Source organism: Rhynchophorus ferrugineus, unplaced genomic scaffold (assembly GCF_030347505.1).
Source record: "Rhynchophorus ferrugineus isolate W39M unplaced genomic scaffold, kcgeb_rfMv2 rfM1, whole genome shotgun sequence".
Taxonomy (NCBI): domain Eukaryota; kingdom Metazoa; phylum Arthropoda; class Insecta; order Coleoptera; family Curculionidae; genus Rhynchophorus; species Rhynchophorus ferrugineus.
Window position 1 is genome coordinate 35,903,064 of NW_027472580.1, and position 19,709 is coordinate 35,922,772.

The window sequence follows — 19,709 nt, forward strand, 5'->3', positions numbered from 1 at the left end:
ATAATCTGGATATCAAAGATTAATTTTTAAAAAACATTAGACATCAACAGTACATTTACCTATTACTTGAATAATAATATCGTCAACATTTGTATTACAATAAATGTTGTTACCAGAAAACTATTCTATACACACTTGTTCAGGATGTCAGAGAGATAAAGTTGATAAATTGTTGGTTATGTTTAGAACTTACACGAAGTAATTCAACAACACTGTCATTATTTATCAAATTTTATTCTTCAGCTAGCATTGTTCAAACAAATAGAAAATCATTACTGTGGAAATTTAAAAGGCCTTGAAATGGACCTGAAAAAAATACTCCAACACACAACAACACATCGTGCAAATCAACTGAAATTACGCTTATAAAAACATACATTCAAAAACCTGTTAATTAAACTATTATTATTCAGGATCTATTCAAAAAACCTACACATCATTACGCCAATGTGGTCTATTAATTTTAGTCGTTCTTAAGATGCTTTTTATACATTTGCTAATCGTTTTTTTCTCTTATATTATGTGAGCCCATCGGGAAACCGACAATTTGAACACATTAATAACTGAGTGAGTATATCACGACCGATAAGCAGGTGCGGATCCAGTTTTAACACGATTTGATTTTAATTGGCAACAGCGGCACCATTTCAATTTTAGCTTTGATTTGAAAAAAAATATATCTAGCATTAATATTTTTCCTGGAATTTCAAGAAGTCAATTAATAAGCCTATATAAATTATGGGTTTTTTTTCTTTAGGGTCATTTTTAACAATTGACGTCAATTTATGGTGAGTTTGAACACCACTTTTTTGAACCTTATATTCGGACTTCCTCCATGTATCATTGTGTGATCACTGATATTTTTAAACATATTAAGTTTGAATATGGTTAGATTCCAGCTTTTTCGAAAGAGACAAACAATTTTTACAGTTTGCAGAGTATTTAACTATGTTAGATTAGGAGGAGATTTACATTTACATTTACACTGTATAACTTATTATATAATAATTGGAATAAAATAACTGTGTTGATGCTTTCCGGAAAACTGTGCTTTTAGGCAACTAGACCGTTCACCATCATCGGTACTTGTGGATATATTCAGTAGAGCATTCAAATTAGAAGATTTCCTTGATTCAGAATCTCCATAGCTTTCATAAGGCTACTCTTTGGTTTCAACAGTATGTTTTTGATTGATATCACTACTAAATTATTTATTTAAATTACTATACTTGTAGTAATTATGTAAACTAATAGTTAATAATATTTAATTTTAAAATTAATTAGTACAATCAATAGAAAATAATAATGTCACCCATTTATCAATTCAAATCAAGAAAAGATCTCAACACACGTAATGATTTTAATTTACGGAAAAATAAGAAAGCAGAAAAATGTGAAAACTGTTTAATGATAAATCAAATACCGCAGATAATATCTCGTTAAATACATTGAAATTACAGCAATAAAATATAATATAAAATTAACCGAGGCTCTTCAAGAGAATTATCGCTATCGAAAACGGTCTCCTTCCGCATGGTTAATTAGTAATCTTTCTAATTAAGGCGATGAGATATTCCAATGCATTAGCTAATCTAGCGAGCATCTAATTGTGAAAACAAAACACAAACGTGTATGTAATATTACCGCGAAAGCTGTTTTGTGGTTGCAATAAAAGTTAGATTATTCATCATTCGCTTTATTGAATGTTTATTCTCGTATGTTTGAACATTAATTTCTTGTTGGGCTTTTTATATAAAGAAATTAACTCATGGCATTGTAAATTTAGGCCTATAGGTAGACTTTCACATATTTCAAATAATTGTGATCAATGATCATTGAATGTTTTCATATTGTAAATTCACGGTATTACACTCTTGCTTGTAATTCTAACTAATAATTGTTGCGGGCAGTGTAATGCAAAATCATCAGCAAATATGGCCTTTTTTTCGAATTTTCGATATGAGAAAATCAGTGATGAATTAGCCTTATCTAGCAGGCATCTAATTATCAAAACAAAATATAAGCGTATTTATTCTTTTACTGCGAAAGTCTCTCAGTCGCTGCAATAAAAGGTAAATTATTCATAACCCATTGGCTGCGTCGAATGTTTATTCAAAACTCGCTTTTTTTTCTTTTCGCCTTCTTGTGTATAAATATTTTTCTCTTTTTTCTTACCTCTCGATTCGTTACTTGCGGTTTCTCGACATCGGTCCGGGGCTAATTTGCATGACTCTCCGACAATAATTATCCATATTTACGACAGCTAGGAATTATGGGTATTACGTAGGTGTGGCGGGATGAAACGACCAGTTCTTCGCATAGGTGTAAAGTTAATTATAGTTCGGAATAATTGCTGGATATTAAATGTCGTCGATTGATAATTTTCTCGAGCGGATAATTAAAATATTTTCCAAAAAAAAAAAACGAACGAACGGCCACAACGAGAAACGATCGTTTCTTTAACGTTAATTGCGGTGACATTTTTAATCGCTATTCGGTACGGAGTCATAACCATTTCCTTCTTCGGGGACGGAGTGTTATCGGACTGGAATGCCGTCTTAGAACGGCATTTATCATCTAATTGCTACAATTACTCCGGACCAGTTAGTGCGCATTAGAATATAACGACTTTCGCGCGGAAAACATGAAACTGACCCGAGAGCTGTCTCAACGATTAGTTATATAATGTGTCAATGCGTTAGAGCAGTTCGTGTTACTTACCATTACGTAATGCCTTTGGATTTCAATTTTTTCGCTAGCTAGTTTCTCACATTCTAGTTTCAAGCTGCAACAAAAAAAGGAAACAGATTAATTCAAACAATCAAAATGCACAGTATCGATCTAAATAACTTAACCCCGCCATTAAATTTGATGGTTTTGACATTTCTCTATATAAAATAAAAGTTTTCTATTTCGTATTATTGAGTTACTCAGTGAGTGCATTTTCGACAACCATTACTTTTCTGACGATTGATTTGAAGAAATGTGAATGAATGAAGATATCTGCTACCGCTATATCTGCTATAAAAATCCATCAAAAATATCGTCAATTAAATTTGTGGCATCAAAGCGTCGAAATGTTGCCGCATCAACTCTGGGTTTTAGTTCAGGTTTGCTTTGACATACAACAAGATTCTAATCTAAATAAAAAAATAATTGAACAAAAATGTTATCAAATATAATTTTTTTTAACATTATAGTACATCTAAAAATTACAGTTAATTATACAGCCACAATAGTTTATAGGTTACAGTTATAACCTCTTATCTCTATTGCTTTCAAGAATTTTGCATACGTCTGACAAACGGACGACTTTGACAGACTCATTCGTTTATGTGTTCGAACTAATGAAAAAGCATTGTGTCTCTTTTCCACTAGAATAAAATGAGAAGGAAAATATTGTCTGATTCTAAAACGAATTTTTAAATTGCGGCAAGCAATACATTAAATATCTCTATGACGTATGTACAAAAAAACTTAGAATAGACTATATTTAGAAACTTACAGTGATACTGCTCTGTCATATCCCAATTGCAGGTTTTGGATTTCATGCTTTGAATTAATGATTATTTAATTGTAATGTACTAGAAAATGCTTCGAAGTTCAAAGACCGACTGGATAAGAACGGGTATATACAGGGATGGGTTTTAAATACGTTAGTCGCTGGCTTCAAAGTGCATGTTAAAGAGTAGATAATAAATATGTTTAACAATATTAAATATGTTGTTACAACCTATATTTATTATAACCCTAACCTTAATTTCAGTGATTGGAAAATTTTATTGCAGAAATTATTATATTATCATTAATTATAAAAGAATTTTCTTCCTTCTTCAGTTCCACTATGAATTTATGATGGGATATACACTCATAAAATGAGCCACCTAAAGGCTAGTCCAACATATATGACCAACCGATTATAGAGAGAAAAAACCTAATACCTACACACCAGTTTCGGTTTATTAACAAACATTCAACAATTGATCAACGGTATAGAATAACAGATGTAATTAAAAATGCATATGAAGGTAAAAACGTATGTTCAGCTATTTTCATAAACGTAGCACAAGCCTTCGAAAGGTATAGCATGACGAGCTTGTTTATAAGCTACAGAAAATGTTACCAAAACTGCACACTGAACTATTATAATCTTACATTACAATCAAAATGTTTAGAATCAAACAAGAAGAAGTCTACTGTACAATAAAATAATCTAAACAAGTGGATTACAAAGAAATGCATTGGGATGTTATTTACTATGCAATTATTTAGCTACCCTACACACGTGATGTGCCACAAATTGAAAATATCATAATGGCTACATTTGCTGATGACACTGTGACTCTTGCTATTGAAGGCAATAGTGAAGAAGCCACACGAAAGTTACCACAAGAAAATGACTATTATATAAATAATTGGAATAAAAGTTAACGAAAGTATATCTGTGCATTCACAGTTCACGTATAATCAGACCGCACAAGCACCAATAACAATAAATAAAAACAACAAGTACCTTCGGATACTGACTATTATCGAGGAAATCAAGAGAATCACCATTTTCATGTCAATATCAAGTCTTGGTTAACACCAAAACAGGAAAAGACTCAAAAGAATTAAAACATTTAATTTTGTGTAGTGTAGTGTAGTGAGATGCGCTCAGTAGAAAAACAGCAGTATTAATACACAGTATTACACCGGAGACTAAGATGGGGTCCTCCTATATACGTAGATTTAAGTTATTGTAGAGACAAATTCTAGGGTAGTCGATAACGACTAGTAACAATGTAATAGATAAATTTAAAAAAAAAAAAACGAACACCAAATTTACGTTAATTGATAAAAGATGGAATTTGTGTGATGGAAATACCTAATATCATAAGTATCGTAGGTATCAAATGTTAAAACTGAAAAGAAATGGTGCGAGTTTATCCACTGGATCTTGAACTATATGTATGGCCATTAAATGGAAAACAACCCAACATATTTCGTAGTCATTATTATAGTAACCAAAGAGGTAGGAGTCAATAATATTTTCAAATCAAATCAAAATAATTTCGACTAATTTTAAATAGTAAAAGTTATAAATAACGGAACGGACCTAACCATTATCTTGACACAATCCACGCATCCTCAGTGGTTCAAGATTTGTAAAGAAATTCTTCAGAATTTTATAAGTTGATGAAATATATATACTTTAAAATACTTAAATATACTTTAAAATATTCTCGTGTCGGCATTTTCTGTTGAAACGTTGGCATCGAGTAAAACAAAATGGTAGTTATGATACTAAAAGACGAAAGATATAGTCGTCAAAGGTGCGCGTGCACCGAGCCGCGAGACGCGCAACACAAGAACGGATAAGGGAAAAAACCCAGGAGAATTCCCGCAAACGGCGCCCGAAGTATGCGACCACAAAGTAGCGTTAATGCCTCTACAATTAAGAAATATGAGAAGCATGAGACGGAATCCTGCGGTCGTCGAATGTTATTACCGGCCGCGGCCATTTATGTCCGTCTCATTCGCCTGATTTAAATGCTTGTAATCGGTAATCGCGTACGGTAGTCGGCGACGTGATATCCTGAAGCTGTCCGGTACGCTTGCACCACGTCGAAGTCGACATTTCGAATCGGTTGTCCATTAATGTACGCCACTTTCGGTTCGGCTTTTTCTTCTTCTGCGATTCGTTCGGTTTCTTTTTTGTCCATTTACGCGTTCGACGTCGTCGAGCTTGGAATTCTCGCAACAGACGGAAATTCATTTCAGTTCTCCGAGAATTAACGACAAGATAAGTTTGTCTGTCTTCCATTTAACCAAATGCAATTTGGATTAAAGTCGAAATGTTTACCGACATGAGAACAAGCAACTCACCTATGGTACTGAGCTTGAAGAAAATTGAATTCTTCTTTGATCCTGTCACAGGACTCACCAACGGTAAACTTGAAAGGCTGTCCAGGTTGTGGCGGACCCTGAAATAAAAATAACAAGTTATATTAATAAATCAATTCACTATGTACAGAATGACTGAGAGACAAACGTTCATTCATACTGTGAACAGTATTTTAAAATATGTCAGCTTTTATTATGAATTAAATTGAAATTGCATTAATATTAATTTAATCCACCATTCTTGAAGCCCACGTCTTGATATATTAGGATCAATAATCTGTTTATACAAGAGCGATTATAGAAATATATATTATGAGTTATCGAAAAAAGGGAGCCCATTTTTTATACAAATAACTGTGTATACGCAATTTGATTTCATTTTTGTCTTTCGTAAATACCAGAAAACCCACATCTATATGTTAGTCATTTGGAGATAATAAGACCTAATTAAGAAGGTAGTTGGGTTAAGATGACTGTTGAGTCAAAATTACTAAGGGACTGTACTTCAAGGATATTTGTTACGTTGTACGACTAATACAGCATTTGTGGTTAAGTGACACATTTCTTAACAAATTACAATTTTAATGATGAACCAATTTTGTTATAGTAATAGTTGACTATATATTATATACAAACGTTTTCATCAACTCAAAACAGTCGAAACTTATGTTAATTGCTATTTTCAACTAATTACCATAAATACTAAATAAAAATTATATACCTAATCATAGAAAAAAACTAATCCATGACATAATTAAAAATGATCGCACAATAACTACTAGAGCTTTTTAAATAAAATAAATACTTTATTGATTATTGAACAGAAATATTTTTTAACAAAAATCGAGAGTTTGATCCAAACCAAAAAGTCAATAAAAAAAATTACCTATTATTGTCACAAAAACAGTCAAAAGTATTTTATTACTTATCATTCACAATTTTAATTTTTTTACTCTATTTCTTTAACAATCTTGGAAAATATCGCTCCAAAATACTCCAAAATTAATATAGAATACATTGTTATTTACAAGCAAACTACCAAAAAAATCATAAAACTATGCATATTGTATATAAATCTATGTAAGCATAAGGTCGGTACACTTTTGTCAAGGTCGCGGCTAGGACGACAGGGCCAGAATGTTGAAAAATCAGTTGAATGAAACTAGTAGAACCAAAAATAGTAACTAAAAGTATACGATTGAAATAGTCTATAGTAAACAGTAATAAGATCAGTCGGACCGAAAATAGCGACTGAAAACAGTCGACTGAAAACAGTCGACTGAAACAGTCACTAGTAAAAAGTAGTAAAATCATTCGAACCAAAAATAGCGACTGAAACAGTCGATAGTAAAAAGTACTCAATTACTAAACAGTCGATAGTCAATTTCAGTCGAAAGTTCCCAACGCTAGATCTAACCATACCAAAGAGGAAAGAAATATCACGAAAATTCGTCATTAGTACCAACAATGAGTCTTTTACATCTAAAAACTTAATAGTGACAAGTGCTTATATAATAAACTTTCGTTTATCATAACATGAACAGATCGAAAATGTCGATGATGTCTCAATAGGTTAGGAACTTCTTGAAATTCTTGTAAAATGAAAGTTTGGGTGAATTTTCAACTCTACACAAATCAACAAAAAAAATTCATTTATATTAATATTTTTATTTATTAGATATTTATTTATTCACTGATACAATGAATATGATGAAGCATGGAGTACAAAAAGCAGACACCAATTAACTAGACTAACAAGACATATATGTTTTGAAAAACAAATGCAGTCTTCCTGTATGTATTTTGAAATTGCATATTTTATGACGTATTCACTGCCATATTATTTTAAAATTATAATTTCTAATGCCTGTACTTAATATATAAAGTATATACATGAGGCTAGTAGTTTATTTAAACCATCTATCAAAGTGATGTGAAGCTTTACAGATTCTGAATAAAATAAAAAATCCAGCATATCATGTTGTTCATCAACATACAAAAACCTGTTTGGTTTGTGTTCACAAAGTGCTACAGCATAGTCAATATTTATACGCAGTATATTTCCCATTTTTATTTGTTGATTTATATTTGATTTTATTTACAAATGATTTGTATTTCTAAGTAGCAAAACAAAGTAATAAAGGATTACGAAAAACTGACCAAACCAACAAACATGAAAAATTCAACGAATCTAATCCGTTATACCAAAACAAACTTCAAATTCCACTGATATCATAACGAGTCACCGAGAGTAAACAGTTCAAAGTTTGACCGACCTAAACCGACCCAATCAGACTCATACGGCTGCGACAGACCCCCGTATCTCCTGCAGGATATTGCTCGATTCGGGAATCGGTTTTATCTTCTTTTCAATACGCGCACTATTCAAATATTGGATTTCGACTTTATAAATATTTACCACAACAGCACATATTATTTTCTTGGACAAACACGTCCAAACTATTTGCTCATGCTGGCTCGCATTGCAATGTTAGTTTTATATTATTTATTTTTGATGTTTTATCACCGAGTTCAGTTTGCTTTTCCATTTGCACATTTTTCCCGGTAATTATTCACTCAGATGATATGTTTTAATGAACACGTCACCGTCGATTAAATATATCATGCATAACTATTTTTATTTGCTTCCTTTAATAACTCTTTGCTTCCAAATTATATTTATATAGCTGTAACTAGATCTTCTTGAACGAAGCTGATCTCTTAAATGATCATGATACTACGCACCATAAATCTGTACATATTTTAATTTTTTTTTTTTTTTTATAATTATATACATTGTTACTAGTCGTTGCCGACTAACCTACAATTTGTCCTTATAATAGCTTAAATCTAGGTATATATCTAATAGGACTCATCAGTCCTACATAGTCTCTAACATAATAATAATTGTTTTAACACTTTGAGTTTTTTCTAATGCACCTCACTGCACTACACTACAACACACTACACAAGTTCAAATGGTTTGGTCCTTTTGAGTCTGCGTCCGGTTTTGGTGTTGTCCAAGAGTTGTAATACTTCGAAATTAACATGAGAGTGAAGTCTCTCCTCATGTCTCTTTGCAATTCTTTTAATTTCTTGATTGACAGTCGGTATCTGAAGATCTCGATGTAAATAAATGGTCCGGTAATATCTGGGTGCACCTACGATGCTTCTTAGGACTTTGTTCTGGAAAACTTGTATTAGATTTATGTTGCTTTTTGCGGAACATCCCCATAATTGTATTCCGTATGTCCATATAGGTTTTAATATTTGTTTATATAGAAGTAATTTATTATGTATAGTTAATTGAGATTTTCTTCCAATTAGCCAATACATTTTTCTATATTTTAACTCAAGTTCTTTTCTTTTCTTTTTGACATGTTCCTTCCACCGTAGTTTTGCATCAAGTGTCATTCCGAGATACTTAGCATTATTGCTGTATGGTATGACAGTGTGGTTTATGGTCAATGGTGTAAGCGCGGCCTGTTTATAGGTGAATTGAACATGCACAGATTTGTTTTGGTTAATTTGTATTTTCCAGATTTGGGTCCATTTATTTATAGCGTCAGTAGCCTGTTGTAGGTTTCTGGTTGCATCTTCGCTATTGTTTCCGACAGCAAGAATAGCAGTATCATCAGCAAATGTAGCCATTGTAATGTTTTCGATTTGTGGTATATCACATGTATAAAGTAGGTACAGAATTGGCCCCAGTACACTTCCTTGTGGTACACCTGCTTTAGCTTCTTTTATTGTAGAGTAAGCTTCCTCTTGTTTCACTCTAAACATTCTGGCTGTGATGTAGGATTTTAATAGTTCGGTGTGTTGCTTCGGTAACATTTTCTGTAGCTTATGGACGAGGCCTTTGTGCCATACCTTGTCGAAAGCTTGTGCTACATCTAAGAATACAGCTGAGCATACTTTATTATCTTCATAGGCTTTTTCAATAACATCTGTTATTCTATGCACTTGATCAATCGTTGAATGTTTGGTAATAAACCCAAACTGGTGTGTTGGTATTAGGTTTTTTCTCTCTATAATTGGTTTTAATCTTTTCAAGAGGAGCTTTTCAAATACCTTAGCTATCATCGGTAACAGTGAGATAGGTCGATAAGCTTTTATATCATTTGGTGATTTTCCAGGTTTTGGAACCATTATTATTTCAGCCATTTTCCAAACGTCTGGGACATATTTCAGTCGAAATGCTGCATTGATTAAGTTAGTGAGCTTTATAATACCCTTTCTTGGCAGATTGTGCAGCAATTGCCCTGTTATTAAATCATAGCCTGGTGATTTATTTGGCTTGATGTTTGTTTTAATAACGTTGGTGACTTCTTTCGGAGTTGTTAATTGAATTGTCGAATTTTCGCCGTCTATGTCCGGTAAAGTATGTTCAATTTCACTTTCGTTTGGTTTGAAAGTTTTCTCTAAATGGTCAGCGAATGCTTCTGCTTTCTCCAGGTTGCTGCGTGCCCAACTTCCATGCATGTTTCTTATCGGAGGACTATGTAGACAGGATCGTTTTAGGTATTTAGTGGCTTTCCAGAGCGAATAGTCTGTGTTCTTGTCGTCTGTTAAATTTCGTAGATAGTTATTTATGGAATTGTTTTTAATTTCCAAAATTTCCCTCTTCAACCTTTGTGTTATGTTGTTTAAGATATTCTTATTTTCAGGTGTTCTATTTTGCTGCCATTTTTTCCGTAGTTTTCGTTTTTCAGCTACCATTTCCTTGATTTCTTTCGGGTAATTTATTCCTTTGGTTGAAGTTTTAATTTCTGGAGTGTTATTCCAAGCAGCCTGTTGGATGTCTGCAACGAATTTTTCGGTTTCATAATTTAATTGGTCTTCTGTCTTAAGGGGAACATTTAGTTGAATTCGATTGTTTATTTCTTCAACAAATCCTTCCCAGTCTGTCCTCTTGTTGGTTAATGTTGGATTTTGTTGTTTTCTTATAATGTTTTCACTCAGCGTCAAAATCACAGGTGTGTGATCTGAACTTAAGTCAAAATTTTCTTCAACTTCCATGTAGTTAGTGGTTATGTTTCTAGCTATAAAGAAGTCTAACAGGTCTGGAGTTTTCTCTGGATCGGTAGGCCAATAAGTTGGTTTTCCTGTCGACATGTAACTGCACCCTAGCTCAGCAGCTGCTTTATGTAATTCATTACCTTTAGTTGTCGTCATTCTAGATCCCCATCTTGTATTTTTAGCATTGAAATCACCACCGATTATAAATTTTTCTCCTAGGTTGTTTAGAACATTCAAGTAATTTTCTTTTTTTTGGTTGTATCTTGGAGGGCTATATATGGAAGCTAATGTAACCCTGTATTTGCTAGATATAACAGTTACTGCCGTTACCTGATTTTCTGCTAAACTGAGTCCGGGTTCTTGATGATGGCAAATATTATTTTTTATTATTATTGCACTTCCTCCTCTTGCTGTGTTAGCTGGATGAATGGTGTGGTAAAAGTGATATCCTCTAAATTTAATAAAGGATTCCTTTGTCAAATGGGTTTCAGATATTAAGCAAATATCTATTTTTTGCAATTCTAGGAATACTTGTAGGTCAGCGTGATGTTTCTGAATCCCATTAGCATTCCAAATTGCGATGCGGATGTCTTTACTTGCCATTTTTAGTTCTTGAGGCCACCGCCCTATTGTTTTCGAGTTTAAGTAATCTTTCAGAAAACGATTCAATAATCTTTTCCTGGTTGTCCAGCTTTGCTATAAGTTTCAATAGCAGTTCGTTGGTTGTAACGTCTTCTTTTTTTGTTTCTTTTTGAGCGGTTTGGTTTATGCTTTGAGCATAGGTCATTTCATCGTTGACTTCGTTGTACATTTTTGGTTGTTTATTTTGAGTCACTGTTTTTTGCTCTTTAGCCTGACTGATTTTATTTCTTCTCTCTTGGAATGTTTTCGCAACTACGCATCCTCTGTAGCTTGCTGGATGCGCTTCATTGCAATTCGCACATTTCGCTTTTGTTCCTTTGGGTTTTTTGCATTCTCCCGTGATGTGTTTTCCTGAGCATTTTACACACCTTGGTTCCCTTTTACAGAATTTTTGTGTGTGTCCATGTAATTGGCATCTCTTGCACTGTGGCACAAGATTTGCCTTTCTAAGAGGTTCTATTTTTACTTCGACTCCTAGAATTTGTTTAATTTCATAAATTGCTTTTATGTCCGTGTTATGTTGGAATGATAACATAAACAGTGGTAAAGGCTTCTTCTGGACAACTATTTCTCCATTGTTATTTTTATTTCGTTCTTTTTTCAGGATATTTGTGACGTCAGTACATTTAAGTCCATTTTTTATTAACTCTTCCACTATTTTAGTAGTTTTAGCTGTCGGTGGAAGCCCTCTTGCCATTACTTTAATGTCTCTGGTTTGCTTATCTTCATACGAGTGCCATTGTAATTTTAGGAATTCCAAGCACTCAGCAATTTTCGTAAAAGTTTTACGACATTCGGCGTTTAATTTGATTTGTCCATTGTTTAATGTTGTTGCTCTAAATAGTATATTATTTGTTTTCATTGTTTCATATAGCAAGTCAAAGTCTGTGACATTACTTACTATAATTGGAGGTGGTCTCGGCACTTTTATTTCTTTATTCAATTCTTGTGCTTTAATGGTTTTTGGTTGTTGTGGTGAAGCTTCAGGTGTATAGTTTGCTTTTCGTTTCTTATTTCTTTTAACTGTTATCCAGCCTACTTCTTTTTGCAATTCTTCCTCGTCTGTTTCATAGTTTACAGGCAATTTGTTTTCAGTGCACTGGTTCACTACGGGAATGCTAGTTGGATTGTATGTGTTTTGGTTTTTTATTAGGAGTTGTAGTGCATCTAATTGTTTTTGCATATTTGTTAGTGCAATTTCCAGATTCCGTCGGGCTGTTTTTTCGTTAATATACGCATTATAGAGAGCTTGCTCATTTTGCGTTCTCTTATGGTTTTCTTGACAAAAGATTTGATTCTGTTGTGCCAGATGAGCTTCACCTGACGTTGAGGATTGTGTTTCCATCTCATTTAGTCTCTGGTTCTCTCTATCAATCATTTTTATTTAATGAATAGTTTAATTCACGTTTTTACAAAAATTTCAGTACCGGTATTTGTTTCAGAACCGTTATATCGCCGCATTTGTGGTACAGATGATGCACCTCCGACCCTTAACAGCCCCCAAAATTTTACCTTTGTTACTTTATTGCAGTGACCATCGTTTTAAACACATTTTCACTAAACATTTAACGCGCAGTTTTAACACTGTTATTGTCGTCACGGTTTTTACTTATTTTTTAAAATCGCATTTGTGGCACAGGTAGTACACTTTCAAATTTATTACACTGACCGTCGCTCCAAACACGTCTTTACTCTACGAAGGTCGAACGACAACTCACATATTTTAATAACTATTAATTTGATAAATTGTTTATCTAACCTTAGAAGATGCAAAATATAGCTGATATCTGAGTTATATTTTCGATGTAACAAGTCAATTGAAAAGTCCCCGGCCTGACACAAAGATGGCGCTACTAGAATTAAATCCATATGTCTTTTAATTAGCCCTAACCCTCAAAAGATGCGTGTATAAATTTGACAGCTGTCGGATCATTAGTTTGTGAATTATAGCATTTTAAGAGAAGCAACTTTGTTAATGTGAAAAAAATGGATAAAAAGAAATTTCGCGTATTGATAAAATATTGCGTTTTGAAGGTAAAAAATACAGTTGAAGCAAAAACTTGGCTTGATGCCGAGTTTCCGGGCACTGCCCCAGGAAAATCAGCCATCAAGGATTGGTATGCTAAGTTTAGACGTGGTGAAATGAGCACTGAAGACGGTGAACGCAGTGGACGCCCAAAAGAGGTTGTTACCGACGAAAACATTTTAAAAAGCCACAAAATGACTTTGAATGACCCTAAATTGAAACTGAATGAAATAGCAGACACTCTAAAGATATCAACTGAACGTGTGCAAAGTGGGTGCCACGCGAGCTCACTTTTGACCAAAAACAACGACAAGTTGATGATTCGGAGCAGTGTTTGAAAATGATCAAGCGTAATATACCCGAGTTTTTGCGTCGATATGTGACAATGGATGAAACATGGCTCCATCATTTCACTCCGAAGTGCAATCGACAGTCGACCGAGAATTATGTCGAATAAACGAAACAAATTTTGCCAAAAAAATGTGTTTTACTATGGTAGGCCGAGGTCTTTTCAATTGACCTGTTATATTCAGAGATTTTATTTGAAACGGGTACTCAACGGGTTTTTCACATAATATTTTCACATAAACTCCAGAAAATTTTCTTAAATATGACTTGATACTATAAGTAATAACTTATTCTACGGTAAAAGCTTTTAATCAAATTAAAAAAAATTGGACACAATGAATACTCAAAATATTACTGGCTGACCATGGTGGTTGAAAGCTAAACATACACGATTTGATTTCGAGTAACAACCAATAACCGCACTGTTTATACGATAAATATGACGCACGAGGAGTCGACAAACCGCGAAGAGAACCAGTTCATTTATCATTTATTCAGCATTCTAACACACACATGGACGCGCATGAAGTAACATCATTGTGGTCGTTGAGATTTTTTCTTTTTACGTGATATTTACTTAAACTAACCATATCATCAACCAACATGTGGTTACTGATAAAGTTCTTTCAAAATTATTACAATTTTACATTTTCCAACAATAACAGTGTATCTATGTCCAGAGATAGATATGACGAATTAGATCCGCAGTAGTGCCTGTACCGTTGTTTCAACAAGTCGACAATTACTTGCTTTAAATTCAATTAGTTTTACAGTTAAATGAAAATTTTAGAATAGAAACTCTTCTTTCCTGCCTGGCAAGCAATGAACCTGATATTAAAATAGTTCGAAATGGCATTTTTAGTGAATTAGTATGGTAGAGTTCATCAAATGCTAAGGTATTTGAAAGATGGAACTGTCTTTGATGGTTTGAGTCGATTATCACCAAATAAGTTTTGCATTTCACTATATCGAACTTTTTTTTTATCTTCCAGGCCGTTCTATATTATTGACACCATACTTTGGACACCATCATTGAAATCAAAACCGAGATTTAGGATACGCGTCACTATTTATATTTCGGGAATAGGGAAAAAAACAAATAGTGAAGCTACGAATATATTTTTATTGTTTTTCAAAGTACTACCTACGATGATCGATACACTTTTTCATACGCTTAAACCAATTTTCAAAGCATTTATTCCATTCCGAATGAGCTATCTTCAAAATATGATTTTTAAACGCTTCAATAGCTTCTTCGGGCGATGAAAATCGTTGACCACGCAGTTTATTCTTCACCGATGAGAAGAAAAAGAAGTCATTGGGTGTCAAATCAGGGCTGTACGGCGGATGACCCATCAATTCGATGTTTTGAGTGCTCAAATAGTCTCTTGTTTGAGCCGATGTATGAGAGCTCGCATTGTCATGATTAAGAACAATCCGGCGTCTCTTGTTTGTTTTCCTTATTTCACAGAAGACTTCTGGCAAACAAATGCTTGTGTACTAATCAGAATTTACTGTTCTACGATCCTCTAGAGGCACTGTGGCAATATGATCAGTTTTTCCGAAGAAACGGACCATCATTTTCCTTGAAGTGATTTGTACGCCAACAACTTTTGTTGGATTTGGTTCACATCCATACAGTCGACTGCTGCTTAGTTTCGAATATGTCCATGATTCGTCACCTGTTACGATTTTATAAACATCTTTCGAAGCATCGCGAATGAATTTCTTAAGCATTTCTTTGCGCCAATCGACACGAGCCTTTTTCAAATGATTGCTAAATTGTGTGGGATCCAACGCGAACATAACTTTCGCACAGGTAAGTGTTCATCTAAAATCGCATATATGCTGGTGGAACTAATGATTAGGGACACCTCAATTTCACAATAGGTGACATGACGATCTTGCTTAATCATTTCGTTTACTTGCTTAATCATCGATGTTTTCTGGCACTGCAACAGCTGATTTTGCACGACCTTCACGCAACTCGTCGGACAGCGAACTACGTTAAGTTGATTAATGCACTCTTGTTGTGATAATCCACGTCGAAAGTCGTAAAAAATCATGGCACAAAAATGTTCACGATTCAGTTACATTTTTTGGCGAGACTAAACTTTCAACTAAATATAAAATAAACAATTAGCATCGTGCGACAAAATGTTCTGAGTACGTATATCGCCAAAAATGCCAAACTTTACGTTGCGATAATATTACGGGATAAAATAAAAGATATAGCTCAAAAACCTATTGACAGTATAATAAAACCATTTTCGGGGACATGAGATATTGCCTTGCCTCGTGGAGGTATACAGTCAAGTTGCAATTTCTCAACTCCTGGTAATACATCGGTTAATATTGATGCAGCGATGATGGGCACTTTAAATTATTTCTCAAAAATATTAGCCGAAGCATGTATATTTCTCGATGTATATATCTTGGTTAAATAGTCTTAAGCCAATATATTCGGAAAATTAAACAAATTGTTTACATTCTGTCAAGGTAGTTATTAAATTCTTAATTGATGACACTTTAACAAATGCATTCTTATTTAGGCAACAAGCACTATTTAAGTCTTGAGTTGCTTTGCACCAAAATTCCGAGTGTATTGAACTTCGGTTAATCCTTTCTTAAAATGTTAAATGCATTCAGTAGCATTATTTCATTGTTTGATAGTTCGATCAAATAATTGATCCAAAAATAAAAGTAGATCGCCGTTTGCATAATTTCTTTGGGAAGGGGATTTCTAAAATTAAAAAAATTATATTAATATTTTGTATGAATATCACTATGAATAAACTTACCCCAACTTACATGATATTTCATACTTAACCCAGTTAGTTTGGGATTTTTAATATTATCAACCATTTTTAAAGACAGCCAAATACTTCTTCGAAGTCCAACGATTCTGCATTTCTTTACTCTCTGTGTGCTCATCCGGGTACACAACATTTCCTAGATCAATAATTCACTTTAGTTATTGTACTGACGATCTATAGGTACTAATGCACTAATAAACGCACTATTCCTTATGTCAGACCCGAAATGAATAAAAAAATATACACATCATAGAAACGAAGTGGGTCAATCAGATCCCGTCACGGCTCTTAGCATAGCGATTAAAAAGTTAAAAGTAGCGACATCTAGATGTTGGACGTCGCGAAACATTTCCTCAAAATTTCCTATAAAGTTAAATCTCTATTTCTGTGTGTTTATAATCTTGTCAGAATAGAATTCGAACTCGTGACATGAACCTAAGAGGCAAGTCAACAATTGTTATCGGTACTATTAGAAACCTACAATGCCTTGCCATAGTCAGATTGAAAATTTCTATACGACTTAAATTCATCTATAAACCAATTTAAAAAAATGCACCGTATTTTGCTCCAACATTCAAATTACGCTGTGAACTGTTTATTGATCAAATCTCATATTAATGTGGATAATTAATTCGGGCTGAATTCTCCTTTTTATTGTTGTTATGCTAATATTGAAGCGAATAATATTACATCACCATAATAAGTTTTAATCGTTTCAGAATTCTATCCAGTAATTGTAAATATTTGCGCGTTTCTCATGATAATGATATGGCATTATGTTTATGTATTGGCTTGAAATATATAAATGGTTATTGATGTTGCGGTTTCGAATGAAATTTAAACGAAATGAATATATCAGTTCACTTTTAAATCGTCATTTACCATTCGTAATTTATGATACTGTATGCCTAAGTTTTTTGTTGTTTTTTTACACGTGAAACAACAACGTAAAAGATCTCAAATATGTTGTTTCGTTAGAATTGCTCTGCGTCGCTAAGCATTTTTAATTAGCATAACAAGATTATGAAAATATCATGTGCATGTATTTTGATCAGCGATATCTATTGGTGAAACTTCTAAGTGTCAGTATAAACAAGTTAACCTAACCGTTAAATACGATGGTTTTAGCATGTTTCTGCATCAAATAACAATTTTCCATTTAGTATTGTTGACTTTTTCAATGTATACGAACTTTAACGATGGAACTCGCAATATAACGTATTCGAATTTGGTTAGTTTAATTGTTTGATTTGAAGAACTCTGTTGTTATTTTTCTTACATTTTTGAAGTTTTTGTTAATGATACTTCATCTTACGAGGGTAACTATTTATATTTCGGGAATTGGCAACACTGTTGTCATGTGAGTCCCCCTGACGGTTCTATCGTAAAGTTTTGACATTTTTAACGATATACGTACTCAGAACATTTTGTCGCACGGACGCTATTTGTTTATTTTATATTCAGTTGAAAGTTTCGTCTCGTCAAAAAATGGAACTGAATCGTGAACATTTTCGTGCGATGATTTTTTACGATTTTCGACGTAGATTATCACAACAAGAGTGCATCAATTAACATAATTTGACTTTTGGCAGTGAAGCTCCATCAAAAATCACCGTATATCGCTTTTTAGGGAATTCAATCGTGGTCGTAGTTCGCTGTCCGACGAGTTTCGTGAAGCTCGTTCAATATCGGCTGTTGTTCCAGAAAACATCGATGCTGTGTGCGAAATGATTAAGCAAGATCGTCATGTCACCTATTGTGAAATTGAGGTGTCCCTAATCATTAGTTCCACCAGCATATATGCGATTTTAGATGAACACTTACCTTTGCGAAAGTTATGTTCGCGTTGGATCCCACACAATTTAGCAATCATTTGAAAAAGGCTCGTGTCGATTGGCGCAAAGAAATTCTTAAGAAATTCATTCGCGATGCTTCGAAAGATGTTTATAAAATCGTAACAGGTGACGAATCATGGACATATTCGAAACTAAGCAGCAGTCGACTGTATGGATGTGAACCAAATCCAACAAAAGTTGTTGGCGTACAAATCACTTCAAGGAAAATGATGGTCCGTTTCTTCGGAAAAACTGATCATATTGCCACAGTGCCTCTAGAGGATCGTAGAACAGTAAATTCTGATTAGTACACAAGCATTTGTTTGCCAGAAGTCTTCTGTGAAATAAGGAAAACAAACAAGAGACGCCGGATTGTTCTTAATCATGACAATGCGAGCTCTCATACATCGGCTCAAACAAGAGACTATTTGAGCACTCAAAACATCGAATTGATGGGTCATCCGCCGTACAGCCCTGATTTGATACCCAATGACTTCTTTTTCTTCTCATCGGTGAAGAATAAACTGCGTGGTCAACGATTTTCATCGCCCGAAGAAGCTATTGAAGCGTTTAAAAATCATATTTTGAAGATAGCTCATTCGGAATGGAATAAATGCTTTGAAAATTGGTTTAAGCGTATGAAAAAGTGTATCGATCATCGTAGGTAGTACTTTGAAAAACAATAAAAATATATTCGTAGCTTCACTATTTGTTTTTTTCCCTATTCCCGAAATATAAATAGTGACGCGTATCCTAAATCTCGGTTTTGATTTCAATGATGGTGTCCAAAGTATGGTGTCAATAATATAGAACGGCCTGGAAGATAAAAAAAAGTTCGATATAGTGAAATGCAAAACTTATTTGGTGATAATCGACTCAAACCATCAAAGACAGTTCCATCTTTCAAATACCTTAGCATTTGATGAACTCTACCATACTAATTCACTAAAAATGCCATTTCGAACTATTTTAATATCAGGTTCATTGCTTGCCAGGCAGGAAAGAAGAGTTTCTATTCTAAAATTTTCATTTAACTGTAAAACTAATTGAATTTAAAGCAAGTAATTGTCGACTTGTTGAAACGACGGTACAGGCACTACTGCGGATCTAATTCGTCATATCTATCTCTGGACA

The 19,709-nt window shown here is 33.7% G+C and overlaps 1 protein-coding gene across 2 annotated transcripts in view; it reads right to left on the reverse strand.

The window, feature by feature from the left end:
* Positions 1 to 19,709, reverse strand: part of LOC143206769 (transducin-like enhancer protein 4) — a 265,857-nt gene that overhangs the window by 180,987 nt on the left and 65,161 nt on the right. For both annotated transcript variants that reach the window (XM_076419463.1, XM_076419462.1), the window contains exons 2-3: positions 5,869 to 5,966; positions 2,722 to 2,785 (exon numbers count right to left, since the gene is read on the reverse strand). In XM_076419463.1, the coding sequence (XP_076275578.1) occupies positions 2,722 to 2,785; positions 5,869 to 5,966 (162 nt within the window). The remainder of the gene's footprint in view (positions 1 to 2,721; positions 2,786 to 5,868; positions 5,967 to 19,709) is intronic.